Source organism: Aspergillus alliaceus, assembly GCF_009176365.1.
Source record: "Aspergillus alliaceus strain CBS 536.65 unplaced genomic scaffold BDW43scaffold_27, whole genome shotgun sequence".
Taxonomy (NCBI): domain Eukaryota; kingdom Fungi; phylum Ascomycota; class Eurotiomycetes; order Eurotiales; family Aspergillaceae; genus Aspergillus; species Aspergillus alliaceus.
This window is the reverse complement of record NW_022474710.1, coordinates 183,202-197,778: the sequence shown is the minus strand read 5'-3', so window position 1 is coordinate 197,778 and position 14,577 is coordinate 183,202. Positions and strand designations below refer to the sequence as shown.

The following is a 14,577-nucleotide window of genomic DNA, read 5'->3' as shown; positions in this document are numbered from 1 at the left end:
AAAAAAAAAAAAAAAAAAAAAAATTGTAACAAACGCAAGGTAAGTACATAAAGTAAGAAGTAAGAAAGTGTAAATAAGTAACATACAGCAAGGGGCAAAGCAGCGCGCGCCCCAGGATCTATCGGTACAGCTGCCGCGGGAGAACGCCATGCCGCGGGATCCTTGCATGTAGCAGAGGCCGTTGGACATGCAGAGGTCGTTCTTGTTGCAGCAGTTTGTGGTGGAGTCGGTGGTGCAGGGGACATCTGCGGATGCGACGCTGCCGTCGAGGAAGTAGCATGTTGCGTTTAGGGCTACAGCGGTTGCGTAGGTAGGGAGGAAGGGGAGGAGCGAGAGGAAGATAGAGTGGTAGAGTTTCATTTTAGGATGCTATATATATTCCGTAGGTATTATTATCGTCAGGGCAAGTGTAATTACCAATCGTTTGATAGTAACGTTAATGAACAAAACTTCAACCAGCATAAAGAGACTAAAACGCGTATACTATGATTCATGAGGCTAAAAAAAAAGAAAAAGAAAAAGAAAAAAAACAGGTGAACAAACGAGAAGATATCACCGAGTGCTCCTCGACGGTTGAGAAACTAATCTATCAGTCGATGCGAATTAAACCCAACCTTCCCTCCGAACTCCGAGACCACTGAATAATAAGGAGCAGACGGTGCCCTCTAGTGTCTTCATCTTCAGTCCAATTTACCCTAAACGAGAGCAGCGTTAAGTAAAATGCTCGTTTTAGTCGACGCCAAGTGGGCTGAGCCCCCAAGATTCTGACTCGTGTGAATGGGGCCTCTCTGGCCCCCAACTTGGGGGGAGGTATTGAAAGGATTGATCTAATTCTAGCGCCGTTTGGCCTAAGGCTGATGGTGGGGGGCGGTGGGTTTTGTTTTGCCGTACATTTTCCTGGTGGTTGGAGCCTTGGATGTCGGAGTATCCTAAGATATACTATTTTTCGAGGGTGTTGAAGAGACGGTAGAGTGTTGGATATATCGGTGTCAACATATGGTGCACGAAAGGGGACGGTTTGGATGACCTGTTTGACTATATATCCGTCCGACAGATTGCTTGTCGAATGCGAAAGAAGGGGCCTAGACTAGGGTTTATTAAGTGGGTATTTTGCAGAGGTATGGGGCTGCTTATGCCGCCTAAGTTATCTGTCACAACAGCCTAATTAATAATATGCAGTCTTCAACGCTCAGTTTTCTACATGCCATAGATTCAAAACATCATAAGGAAATCTAATCAGACGATTATTATGCAGAAACAGGAAATCCAACACGCTCTTAGCACACGCATATACGTAGGAAGATAGAACAGAACCCCAACCGCCTCGCCCGGAACCACCCCCGATAATCCGTTCCATGAGCACCACTCCTTAATATTCTGCATTCCAGGAGGTTATCCCCCTACCAGTGATGCCCAATCGTGTATCCGCGAATAAGTGGGTTCGGATCTTTTAGCAACTGTTGAATGTGCTCTCGAACGACATCCAGCTCTGCCTCGCCCGAGTCGGAACAATAGTAGCACGCTTCCGCGAATTTTGGATCGACAGAGGTAAGATTAATGTCTTCGTCGACCTCCTTTAGTTTGGCGGTTAGCATTTCGACGACCGACTCATCGAGAGGTTTTGGGATCATGAGTTTGAGGTGAAGCATCTTCAAAAGCTCTCAGGATAGCCAAAACAAAGTCAAGGATGCGAGGCTCCAATTCTAGTCTCTTGAGATTTTGGTGGTGGGGGGGGGGGGTTAGTGGGTTTATTTGTATACGGTTAGAAGAGGATACTTTCACCACAAAGAGTGTCCACGTCACTGTGGTGCACAATACCACAACTTCAACGTGCCAAGGGACAGCGACAATTTTGAGTTGTTGAAGAGTTTGATGGTATTCATAAGTTTCCCAAACCTTGTTCTGTGTCGTTGGATTTAACTTGCATGATATCACAGGGCTTGATATCTCTGTAAATGCTCCTACTCGTTGTTCTGACAAGAGGCGGGTCTTACTACTTAAGGAAAGTGGCTAGAATATATTTAATACCAATGGGGGAGAGGCGCATAGAGCTCGACTTGGATTTCCGAACTCCACGATACGACCTTGATCGATCATGAACACGTAATCAAGGTCAATCATCGTCTGGATTCTAGAGGCGACCATGATTATAGCGTAAGAGCTGAACTCCGATCGAATAATTTCCTGATTTTGTGAATCCGTGTGGGCATCGAGACTCGACACAATTAGGCCATTAATACTGGAACTTTCTCGTTCAATTCTTGAAACTTACTTGCTAGAAGGCTCGTCTAGACGCAGGACTGTACCCTCTTTCAACAATACTCGTGCAAGACACAACAAGTGTTGGCGTTGGCCTGCGATAAGAAGTTGTCGTCGACCATAATATTCAAGGCGTTGCGCGCAGTAGATCCGTCTGTGTATGACTTGTTCAAGATGGTCTCCCAAAGATGAACACGCTCCAGTGCGGTAGTTATCTCGCCATCGGACCTGTGGCCAAACGGACCGAGATTCTCCCTGACACAGGCGGGGAATGTGAAAGGCTCTTGAGTCAGGCAGCGGATATTTCTGCGGACAATAGAAGGCAGCAGCGTTGCGGTGTCTTAGCCGTCGATGAGTATTTGGCCGGATGTCACAATCGGCCATCCGTAGTAGAGACAGGATGAGGGAACTTTTACCACTGAAAAGAGTTAACAGGAAAGTAGTTAAGGAGATGGCATGGAGCTCGCTCCATTTGCCCTCCGGTTCGTCCGCGTAGCCCGAGATGCTGTCCAGGCTGAAGAGCGAACGTGATGTTTTGTAGTACACAGCGCCACATGCAGGATCGTGTCTGACAGACACATCATTGAACTAGATAACCCCTTCCGTTGGCCAACTTTCAACGTGCATAGTCTCATCATCCTGCACTTCCATAGGTGTATCCTCGGAAAATTCCTTGGTTCGTGCAATGGCACCAAGTGATGTCTCGCGTGAAGTCCAGCTCAAAATCAAGTGGTCAACGTCTCCCTATGTCAAGCAATATACAGGTCTTCTCAGTAAGCGATGCAGTCCAGCCGAAGCTACGGATCGTAACGAGACCATCAAGTGACTCAATGAAATGTGAAAGTAGCGGAGCCTTAGTTTCGACCCTGGCCATCGGTTAGCCTGGAAAATATCTTTTTCAGCATGCTGTGGATAGAAATAACCCACTCTAGCAAACGTAGCTGGCGCGATATCCGCAGATAGACACGTTGGATGAGAGCTAGTACCCCAACTAGAGAAGGTATGGAAACGGCAATGTGCGGCGCAGACGCAATGGCGACTCCAGTTTGGGCGGTGGTCGCGAACAGCCCTAAAGTTGCATCAGTGAGAAACATCGGTTTGATTGGGTAAACACTAACTGAGGAACCCACGAAAGCCTGATGAGATAAAGCCACCAGGTAGAACCATATCAGTTAGCTGCATGTCTTGACTAAATCTGTCCAAGTCATCGTCAGTATTCAGGGAAGATATTTGGTCCCATAATATGCTGCCAACCTGTTCACGAGATCGCCTGCTGCAAGGTTAGATCTCAGCCTCAAATTCGAGACGCTGGTTTTGTTTTCAGACCACAGAGTGATCCAGACTGCTAAGATCTCGAGTCATCAAGTTAAAATGTAATATAAATAGAAGCCGAGGTCAACCTACATCGGAAAACACCAAAATCAGATTCCATAGCTAGGGATACAAGAAGAAAAGCGATTTTCCGCCATGCAAGAACCGCTGCGTAGCATCTGTAAATGGCCAGATCATTGCTTTTCCGATTCTGCATTTTCACAATTGGAAAGCACTCCGCGTCATATGCCTTTTCTCTGCTATATTTCGCTCTAACATTTCCTTCGCGCTCATTCCTGGGTCCCTCCGAGATATCCAGATATCCAGCCTTGAGATATACCCCCATCAGCTGGCTGTAGCTGGCAGAAAGTCCATATTCCAAGTCTGTCTTCGCCCAAGGCAATGATAAAATCCGTACCAGGTAGGTTGATGGACTAGACAATTATTAAAATTGGAGAGGGAAGGGCTCTCGGGAAATAGGGGGATTATACCACTGAGACACGAGCAACACAATACAACCAATCTGCCGCAGAAGGCCCTTCGCGCTGAAGACGCGATCAAACACCATCCGCTCAGCAACTGGATCAATACCACTGAGGACGTCATCAAAGAATGTCATGGGCTTTCGTGCATAAAAGCGCGCGGGCAATTGCCTGTAAAATCTTCAACACGAAATTTGTAGGACCCGACAATGTAATCTCTTTACTATTCTTTGCTTTTGCCCTCCACTGAGCCTGGTGCATTGACTACCAACCATTGTGTCATGACCGGTGGGCATCTCTCGCAGGTCTGTGTCCAAGCAGCATGCGTGTGTCACGGAGTCATACCACTCGGCATTCGTAAAAGTGGGATTCAGTTCTGATATTGTCCCGGGTGGAAGCATGAGAATCCACGGTGACTGGTCACAGGACGCAACGTCTGGGTCACTGATGAAAACCCCCCCCGTCAATTGGCTCTATCTCGCCAAGGAGGGTCTTCACTTACTTCGTTTTACCACAGCCGACTGGGCCTACTATCATTGTGAGGGACGGTCCGGATATCCTCAATTCCAGCCTCTCTGTATACTGCTCCGAGCCTAGGCCGAACCTCAGCTTGAAATTAGCTGCTAAGTCCAGAATAGAAGTTCGTAACCCTGTGGATGTACCCTGTCACGCAATCGGTGGATTGACTGGGGACGGTATAGTCGATGTCTGTCTGAACATTCTTCTACCCTCTTGACATTCCAGAAGCAAAAAAAAAATTGATTCTATGGAGACATCCAACGGAAGAAAAGGTATTAGGAATGGCAAATAGCGGGTTGCGTAGTGGAGTGAGCAACAAGCTGATCAGCGACAAGGATGTGATCGCTTGGGATATTGTAAAGGTATTAGAACCTTCTGTTCTAGTGGCGATCGCATATGCTGCAAAAGCAGACAGTTGACCCACTATTAGAGCTAAATTGGATTGAACATGCGGTTAGTTTGCAATTTACCTTGCTATTGAATAGAACCTACCAAAGGACGCTTTGACTGTCTATATTCGTCGAAATTACTTTGAAATCTCAAGCTCTTCTGTGCGGAGAATTTCTTTCATGTGTCATCTCTTGTATCAGCCCAAGCATCTTAATCGACTTCATATTTTTGTAGTAAAGTTGATGCGCTTCTGAGTAGCCTCAAGCTAGGATATATGGCGACGGGACACAGAACTACCCATACACAAGGAAAAAAAGACCAGGTTACACCATTGTCCGTTGCACTGCAGATATACAAAGCAGCAATAGCATACCTATAGCAACAATGACAGGAACTATGCAAACGGCACCAATTTGGGCTGCCCAAAACCATGTGGCGGGGCCCAGCTGTAGGACGTCTGCCCAAGTATCGCAAATGGTACCATGGAAGTATTCGACAACGGAGTCGACATCTGAGCTTGCCAAGGAAACTGCGCCGAACTCGCGAGCAGTATCTATATGCAAAGACAACAGTTTGCGGTATACAAGTGCAGTCATTTCAGAGCGAAGCATGGCCATGGCGCGATAGCCCAGATGCTCGTAGGTTGCCGTTGAGACCTGAAGATTTCCGTCAATTTCCACGCTTAGCACATGTCATCTTCATGAAGTAAGGAGGATCTTACGGCTATTCTGATAAAAACAACGGCAAACGCACGTATCAGCTCTCCCCTATTGTCTCGAGACGGTCTATCACTTGTTGATCCAATGGATGATACCACTCGGCCGAGCAGAAATAGTTGCATCATGTTAAATATCACTAGGCTGCTAGCCTCTCGTGCACGGGCGGAAGTACGTCTGAGGTCAAAGGGTGAGTATATCCAGTTTTCAGCAGACTATTAAGCCACAGAAAAAGGACGCGGCTAGAAGGGCCGCTGGTGCTGTCTTTGGGTACACCATAATGATATCTAAAAATCCATCCTCCGCTTCTCACTTGTTTCCAGGATAAGTAAGATTAAACTCAGCTCCCATAGGAGCGCACATATATGGAGTCTTCTCGGATTGGACACTTGCAAGCCAAGGGCTGCCAAGACGTGCGATATTGACAATCAAGTCGATCAAGAGATAGAACGAAACCAAACTCCTTAGAGTGTCCAAACACAAAGAAACTGGCGTAAGACCGAGTGGTTTATGGCAACCATAATAATAGCCCGGCCTTTGTAGGAACATCAGCGACCTTCGGTTGCAGGCATCCATGCTTATAAATAACACTTTAGATAGCAGGATAGATTGAAGTCTTACTTAAATGGCTTTTTTTTCTAGGAGAGTGTTCTGAGTACTACGGCACTTTTAAATATATAACCTCTATGGTCAACATCAGATGTTCGAAAAGTGATCACAGTAACCGCTAAAATTGTTCGAGCATTTGCTGATGCCCAGAGAAATATAAAAATGCATATACAATAAGACAGACAAAGTCTTCTGCATATTAAATACCTATCAACAAGCGTGAGGTATTGATTATCGTGAAATGCATGACAAGATCTACCGAGTCGTCACGGCTTGTTTGAGCTCTAGTTCCTTGAGCGACTGAAGATATTGTAGTCTCTCTCTTCTCTATCTCACGCGTATAGTTGCTTCCGAGTTCGCCAGAGCTAAATGGTTATATGGTGTGGCAGTACAATCGGAACATCGTACAATCAGGGTGTGACAATGAAAAACAGTATCGCAAAAAGGGGCTTGAGCACTATAGCATTCATATCTGTCGGACTCAAAGCAGACTCCTGCAAGCGTGCTAGTCCGGACGACATACTAAAAGAAGCCACGGAAAGTGTCGGTCCCACGAGTCTGACTCTCTCCCGCTATAGCGCTGTAGATCACCGTCCTACCCTATACCGTTTCAGAAATGTGTCCTGCACATTGTACATACAGCATAGAGTACGTCTGCTAAGAGGATAAACATACAACCTTTTATATCTGATCTGTCATACACCTTCATTTGATACAGACTACTTTACAGCAGAGTTTTTGTCCAACTTGCATTCATCGTGTATATCCACCTCGCCGCGTCTATTTGGATCCAGATGAAGCAACACTACCTGAAAGCCAAGATCCCTATGGCTAATTCCATATATATCAGCTCTTGGCCCACAAATATGTATAAAAGATGTGGTTAATGCTCTCCGAGAATTAATTAACAATACCCTAAAAGCGTACAGAAACAGTGAGAAGCCTGGCCATTTGAAAACAATATGTACGTACTATGGGATATCCATTTATTTGAATTTGCGCATTTTGGACTCATACTTCAGAAAAAGTCAGCGACACTTATTTCGTGATTCGTCACTTCGTGCATTGCGTAACCTCAATGCTATGTTTTCCCAGCCAACGCCATGGTATCTAGTCTATGCCTCGTCTATTTTAGTTGATCTTCAGCCCATCTAAGCTCGTACCCAAAAACGGTCCTCCTAAGCTTTTCATCCTGCAAAAATAAGTCAGCGAGTGCCACAATCAACACAAACCAACATAATACACTTACACCAGGGTCATTCTCAAACAAGACCGCATCCATAAGCTTCTCAAAGATCTTCGTCACCTGGAACCCATTCTGCTCGGCCAACGGGAAGAATGTCTGTGTCCGGGGCAAAAACCACGGCTCATACGGGGTAAATATCACCAAGGCCACTGAGTTGGGTGATTTCTTCAGCGCCATCTGCATAGTCTTGATCAGATTCCAGTGCTCCGGGTAACTGTATACCACATCCGCCATGATGAGCACATCGAACCCCGTCGATCCAGCCGGGAGGTACGCCAACAGCGGTTCTACCGGGTTCCCCCACTTGTATCCGTCAACGTGTAACGAGGAGCCCGGGGGGATTAACGGCGCGGACATCTCCGCGTTGTAGCGCATATTGCCGACGAGATCGGGATCTGGGTAATCGGTCATGACGGAGGTGCGGGCACCCTTCACCGCGGCGACAATGCTGGGGACGCCGGCGGCGGCGCCGATCTCGAGCACATCTTTCCCTTCAATAAGGTCGTGCGCGCGTTCTTCGATGTAGTGGGAGCTTGTTCGGCCAGCGTTCCAGAGGAGGTTGCCCTTTGTGATGTGTTAGTTGGGGACCTGCGAGCGATGGGGGAGTAACGACAAGCAGGGGGCCGTACATAAAGGGGATGGTCTCCGACTAAGCGCACGCGCACAGTCTGGCCGGAGAGCATGTGGTGCTCGGCGAAGGTAGGTTCCTTTTCAGGCTCGTAAAAGTCCTCGGGATCCTGGAAGAGGTCCCCCGTTTCAAAGTCATCCGTCATTTCGATCGTCGTCGAGTCCCCTATTCACCGGGGGATCAGGTGGTGCAGAACTATCATTCGAACCAGGAATCTTCATCTGCAATCGACAATCATCTGCTGAATTCTCTATCGCCAAAAAAAAAAATAGTGGAGTAGTGGGGGGGGTGATTGCCAGAAGGAGGTTAGCGTTGGGGATCTCGTCCCAGGGCAGTCACATGAGATCACGTGGCGGGGTTACGGCTGGTACCGAGGCTTCTCCGGGTGGTAATGTGGCTTACAGTACGGTACCTGCATAATGGCCCAAATCCCCGCATGGGGTTGGCGGAGATACCGTTCTGATACTGACCGGGTAATTGTCGGCATGCGCAAATTCTCCATCAATTGGAAGCCAAACAAGATTACTCATGGAATACTACTTACTATATTATACTTACTACCCTGGATGGAGTATGTACTTCGACCAGAGTAAAACCAGGTTTGTCGATCGTTGAAAATCCTTTCTCAGCCCTGGTCTTTGTTTGCCCCCCTTGATTCCTCCCAAAAGTACTGATCATCCGGGGTTTTAAGTAAGAGAAACTGTTGCTCTTTTCGGTTCTCATTGCGAAAGACTATCTCTCTATCGGCGTCATCACTCCCAGATCATCTTATCAATTTTTTGTTCTATCAACGTCATACTTAATCTGGAGAAACGGAAACGAAAGAAAATTTCTGGAGATCCAAAAGCCCCACGTGTTGCTACAAGTGTTTTCTTTTTCGTTTCTTAGACCCTCCGTCCAAATTTTTTTTTACCTCCGTTTCTTTTTTTCTCTTTTCCTTTTCTCCATCACGCCATTCATTCACTTCCTCCAATACCGTCCTCACTCTCTATCAACCCGCCCACTTGGATCAACTCTCTCCCCACCGCATCAGCCCATATCAGGAAAATCCTCACCTTGTCTCTTCCCGTGCAAAAAATCCAATATCTTCACCGATCCTCCTAGAAAATCGACACCCTGTATAGACGTTAAAACCTCCATCGAGTTCATCTCTCCCAACGCACTCGTCCGACCAACATCAAATCCCACCTCCACAATGGACCCAAGAATACAATTCCCAGGCAACAACATCACCTCCACCACGACGCAATCCCTCCTCGCCACCTCACCACAGCCTCAAAACCCGCTCAGCCTTGCTCCCACCAAGCAACCAATTCCATCTTCCTCAACCAGCATACACGGGCGATTAACGTCTCACCAACCCCACACGCAGCAACCCACCACCGAATACTCTCATCAGCAGTACCAATTGTCCGAAAGCAGCACCGGCCCGCAACAGCAGTTCCAACAACAATCGCAATCGCACCAGCAGGCAGAGGCCTATCCGCATCAAGCCTCAGGGTCTGGGGGTCCGACCGCTACGGCACCGTTCCTGCGGGATTTCAGCCTCGTCGCAGAGGCAGCGAAACGGGCGCAGATGTCGGTCGTCATGAGGGATTTAGAGGCAGTCACATTATAAGCTGCGAGATTACACTAGATGGGGTGGGTGGTGGTTCTGGCTTGGTTTGTGTGACGTGGGCACACGGTCTTGGCTTTCTTTTATTCTTATGAGATTGGGCACTGGTGATGGTATAGAGGATACTTGCATACGATTGTGTCTCTATCGTGTTCTTTATCGGGTCTAGATTGGAAGATGGGATGAATAGGTGGGAGAGGGAAGGATTCGATGTGATCGATCGATTGATGAGTTTCATCCTTTGGCATCTACGTTTGTTTCTTTGCGTGTTCTTTGTTCGTTTGGAGCCCTTTTTTTTATTCTTTTCTCTCTTACTTTCCTCTTATTTAGAGCGATTATTATACTTCGGGATGGATGGTTTTTATTCGGTTGGCGTTTCTTGTGGTTTTCTTTTTTTTCCCTTTTCTGGACTTTCTTTATACCAGGTGCTTATGATTGGGTATCGGACAAGAACACGATAGGTCTGAATCTTTCTCTTTGAATATATCTTTACTTACATATTATTCCAATTCGAAATGGAGTGTCTTAACGCCAGGCAACAAAGAAATATAAACTAAACTAAGCCATCCATAGCAACGAACAAATCTCCAGTTCTCCGCACCACGACGTAATAACCTACAGTGCATGCCAGCTTCCTAAAGAAACGCATGCAAGCTTACTCCGTACATCTTAGCCCCAGACCTCCCAAGGACCCCAAAAAAAAAATAAATAATAATAATCATAATAAAGTACCAAGAGCCTCCCACGTGTCCGCAATAAAAACCCCCCAAACTAATCCCATTATCGCCAAACACGACCCAAACTGGCAAGGCCCAAATACGAGCTCAACGCTTAGCCAAGACTACCGCCAATAGTCCCCAAGGTTCCCTGACCTAGTTCAGACTTCTTGGGTACAGTACGGAGTCCATATTTCCCCTACCCCCTTTATGTATGAGACAATTGCCAATTGGTATGCATCGTGTCCGGTACGGGGCGCGTACAGGGTTGGGTACAATAAAAAGTGGGCGAGCTAATGGTGCTTGGGATAGTAGTTTGGGCGAGGGGGCTAATTTCCGAGATGCGGATCATTTTAAAATATTAACTGTTGAGTATGGACTAGCTAGAGTGGGTTGGCACTATTCCGCAGATGGGAATGTGAGACATGGATTTTTTTTTAAATTGGCTAATTGTTTAATTTTACGGGAATAGGAGGTTTCCATGGAGGTTCTCTGCCCCCTGTTATGGTGTACCTATTGTGTACCAAGGGAGGCATGAGTGTAGGATTTCTTTTATTCCTAAATGTGATATATACTTTGGCTTTATATACTTTTGGACGAGGGTTGTATATATAACCTGTATATGCATGTACGATGCAAGGGCAACGCAAGATGAAAAAAAAGGTCAAAATGTGACAACGAAAACAATATGAACATGGAAGGATATCCAGACACCCAACACCAAGCTAATGCATATGAAGGTTAAGGAAAGAATATAGGTAATAGGTACAAAACAGAGATTAGGAAACGCAACCAAGGAATGACTTTTGGCCGGATATTAAACGGTGAAGAAAAAGGACGAAGAAAAAAGGAAATGTATCGACGGATGGTACCGCCAGCCTTTCCTGAACTCCGAGGAAGAATGCAGTCAATCAATCGCAAGTGCTTACCCATTGGAAAAAGAAAGGTGCCGTGGATGCTTGTAGTTGGCCGAAGATGCAATTATAATAAGTGTGCGTATGGAAACGAACAGGAGTGTTAGGTTGATTATTGGTGTTTCGAATTTTTCGATGCGGTGGAAGGGACGAAATGTGACATGTCGGCTTTACATTTGAGTCGACGATCCGATCAGATTCGGCTGCGAGATGCTCGCCTGGCCGCGAAATCGGTTCTTTCGGAAGCCCAGCATCGTCAGTCTCCGACTCAATCTCCTCGTCGGGGGAGCGAAGGCGTGGTCTTTCGACATCACCGACATCGGACGGGGACGAGGGACTATCTCTGGGCTCTCCGATCCCGAGAGCGAGCTGGAGCGGGATCCCGGGACGCTGGTGTCTAGCATCAGGGTAGACTGGCGACGCTTGCTACGGATCTTTTCCGCGGTGGTACGCGGGTCCAGTTGGAGGGAAAAGTCCTCTTTGATGTCGTCCAGGGCGTGGGAGAACCGGCGCAATAGCTTCGACGATCGGTCGCCGTAAAGTGAGGGCTCACGCTGTTCCAGGCCGTACATCTGGAGAGGGGTCGACTCGGGCGAGTCAGCCCTCAAGGGAGTCGAGTAGTAGCGAGGGCATTTTGCGGGTTCCCTGCGGCGAGGAAGAGATGGAAAGTAGGCCTGGGGGTGAGGGTGTTGAGAGATGGGACTGTTGGAGCAGGACGAATTGGAGTCGGAGGAAGAGGAGGTCAACATCATTCTTCTAAATTTCGTTGACGGGAGGGGGGGGAACAGCTCCAATTAAGTATCTGAATTAGGGTATTCTTGGCTATTGAGTGGAAATAGTACACAGCGAGAGTGATAACGATAGCGATAGCGATAGGGATGGCTGATAGCGATAGTGATAATAATAGTAGTAGTGGGAAGTGGTGATCCGACTTGAAGTATTCGCAGTGAAAGTTCTCAGCCCAACCCAGCCGAGTCAGACAGTTCGTCTGATGCCGGTGTAGGGATGGGCTGGGGGTTAAGAAATAATTATAGCAGCGATTGAAAAAAAGACTAAAGGAGAGAAAGTGGAACTGGCCGGAGTGTGTTTTCACCACATTGTTAGTGAGTGGTTCAATACTGGATCGGTATTTCTGTATCACGTACGTATGTACGAGGATGGATTCGTATCATGACCATGTTTCTTTTCTTTTCCTTTCTTCCTTTTTTTTTTTTTTTTCTTTTTTAACTCTCACTTTTCCATTTAGTTATTTTATTGCTCTCTTACGTTCTATCGTTTGCTTTCCCTTCCCCCTTCCTTCCAAAAGAAAACAATAACAATAATAAAATTGCATTGCATCCACAGTATCCAGCAATCTACAACGGTTGCATTGCCTGGGTTGGGGGGACGGACAATGTTTCGCATTTGCTCCGAATCATACAATAGAAAAAATCGGCTTTAATCTATGAGATCTCGTTCTGTAACGCTCGCGGTTGCCTTGAGGGAGCCGACCCTGTTCATTGGCCAACATAGCGGCTGGCAACCCCGTCCGCCACGGATCGATTGATAATGATTGAGATCCATCTAAAAATATGGTTCGATGAAACATGGTGAACGAGGGTTCCAAGTCTTCGGAAGTGTAGTACTGGGACAGTTTGACTGGCACGTACGTCTAGATATCTTACCTCCTGATTTTCTAGGTAAGGAACTACTGCCTAAGGGAACAAAATACCTGAATAGTAACAGGGTAAGAAGTACACCGATTTGGTTGGTAAGAAAGACAACCGAAATAATAGGACATGGGACCACAGTCCATTCCATCGGAAGCGCGGGAGTTCACGCAATAAGGACGCGAGTCAGGACCACCTGTAACTTTAAGATTCGAGTTTACTGAACGAACTAAAGGCATTAATGGCACACACCATTGGGTACAGAATGATGGGATCCTTTGTCTCATTACGGAACGCTCTGGCATCATTCCTCATCCTCACTACACTACACGGCCCTAAGTTCTACCCTATACAGGAATGTATGTCGTACAATTATGCATACATCCGTCCCGGCCCTGAATAACGCGATACATACATACATACATAGCTTCGATTGGAATTTCCTAAACTGGGTCGTCGTCGGTAAAAATAATCTCTCTGCAACCAATGACCCTACCCACCAATGCCCCTAACAACATTAGCGCTCAATCAGCCACCCGCAAGGTGAAACAGCGCAGCTCGGACTAATCAGATCCAACCACTATGAATTCATCGTCCTCCCCACAGCCACAAGGGATGTGGATCTTCTTGGCCCCCCAGGCATGTTGTGTCTTCCGATCCAGGGATTGGTTGTCTGAACACGAAAAAGAGAATCTAAACCGTATGCTTCCCTAGCATGGAATATGCAATTCGAATTTTTATTTGAAAGGAAAGGTTTCGGATTCCGCCGTCGACAAGGTTTGCCTCTTTGCCCATTAATTTGGACAATTCAATCGGTGCGGCTGATTTTATTTTCCCGCACGGCGAATGCGGTACCAGTCCTGTTCGCTGCTGTTGGCTCGGTGATTGGGGGAGTTGACGATGGCGGACTAAAGCCGGGTTTGCCGATCACGGCACATTGGCACTCCGAAGGGCACCATGGTCCTCTGGATAATGCGGTAATCGTGCATGACGGTTTATTTTTGATGACGTGAGTCTAAAACGGATTTCACCCCATGGTCCTCACTTGACAGAGGCGATCCATGGATGACAGGTGGGAACCAGTCGGCGATGTTCTCAATTGTTTTCCCTTTCGTTCATTTAAACGAGGGTCAGAGCAAAAGAAGAAGGTTGTAAGGAGACGATATAAAAAGTATATCTCCCCGACTGGGAGTCGAACCCAGGTCTCCCGCGCTTGTTCTTAGAATAAGATGACAAGCGGAAATCATGACCGTTAGACCATCGAGGATTTCTAATTATAGCCCGATCTCGGTATTTGATCTTATAATGAGGAATACCATACATATATGACCCACATCCATTCTACATTCCTGCAGAATTCCAAGACCCCAAGAAACCAGTGCATGCCAGGTGATTCCCACATCAAAACCACGTTATAAATGATGAAACCTGCAGTCTCATGCAACCCATGGAACCAAGACAACTCCAAACATCCCACGCCACATCTCCCAAGCAAGGACAACGCAAGCCAAAATAGATTACCG

General features: G+C 46.9%; 7 protein-coding genes and 1 non-coding gene across 8 annotated transcripts in view; 3 read left to right on the top strand and 5 right to left on the bottom strand.

Moving 5' to 3' along the window:
• Nucleotides 1-527, bottom strand: part of BDW43DRAFT_278976 (uncharacterized protein) — a 1,475-nt gene extending 948 nt beyond the window's left edge. The window contains exon 1 of the mRNA XM_032042240.1: nt 87-527. Coding sequence (XP_031899407.1) covers nt 87-360 — 274 coding nt within the window. The 5' untranslated portion in view covers nt 361-527. The remainder of the gene's footprint in view (nt 1-86) is intronic.
• An 814-nt stretch (nt 528-1,341) lies between these two features.
• BDW43DRAFT_278975 (uncharacterized protein) lies at nt 1,342-1,702 on the bottom strand. The gene has a single exon (XM_032042239.1). It carries the CDS (start codon nt 1,647-1,649, stop codon nt 1,401-1,403), a length of 249 nt encoding a protein of 82 aa, XP_031899406.1. The 5' UTR covers nt 1,650-1,702; the 3' UTR covers nt 1,342-1,400.
• A 5,590-nt stretch (nt 1,703-7,292) lies between these two features.
• On the bottom strand, nt 7,293-8,504 carry efm7 (putative nicotinamide N-methyltransferase Nnt1). The gene is made up of 3 exons (XM_032037840.1): nt 8,162-8,504; nt 7,536-8,096; nt 7,293-7,478 (listed from the first exon to the last, which is right to left on the bottom strand). Exons 1-3 carry the CDS (start codon nt 8,303-8,305, stop codon nt 7,413-7,415), a joined length of 771 nt encoding a protein of 256 aa, XP_031899405.1. The 5' UTR covers nt 8,306-8,504; the 3' UTR covers nt 7,293-7,412.
• Nucleotides 8,505-9,119: 615 nt separating this feature from the next.
• On the top strand, nt 9,120-9,867 carry BDW43DRAFT_106674 (uncharacterized protein). The gene has a single exon (XM_032037839.1). It carries the CDS (start codon nt 9,356-9,358, stop codon nt 9,776-9,778), a length of 423 nt encoding a protein of 140 aa, XP_031899404.1. The 5' UTR covers nt 9,120-9,355; the 3' UTR covers nt 9,779-9,867.
• BDW43DRAFT_106673 (uncharacterized protein) lies at nt 9,868-10,352 on the top strand. The gene has a single exon (XM_032037838.1). The coding sequence runs from the start codon at nt 9,958-9,960 to the stop codon at nt 10,234-10,236; it is 279 nt and encodes a 92-aa protein (XP_031899403.1). The 5' UTR covers nt 9,868-9,957; the 3' UTR covers nt 10,237-10,352.
• Nucleotides 10,353-11,023: 671 nt separating this feature from the next.
• Nucleotides 11,024-12,421, bottom strand: BDW43DRAFT_278970 (uncharacterized protein). The gene has a single exon (XM_032042238.1). The coding sequence runs from the start codon at nt 12,155-12,157 to the stop codon at nt 11,576-11,578; it is 582 nt and encodes a 193-aa protein (XP_031899402.1). The 5' UTR covers nt 12,158-12,421; the 3' UTR covers nt 11,024-11,575.
• A 1,106-nt stretch (nt 12,422-13,527) lies between these two features.
• Nucleotides 13,528-14,324, top strand: BDW43DRAFT_278968 (uncharacterized protein; the record flags this gene model as incomplete). The annotated part of the gene is made up of 1 exon (XM_032042237.1): nt 13,528-14,324. A coding segment is annotated over exon 1 (286 nt), but the record flags the coding sequence as incomplete, so codon positions are not given.
• On the bottom strand, nt 14,232-14,321 carry BDW43DRAFT_t140. The gene has a single exon. It is a non-coding gene; the product is annotated as a tRNA-Asp (tRNA).
• Nucleotides 14,325-14,577: the final 253 nt, after the last annotated feature.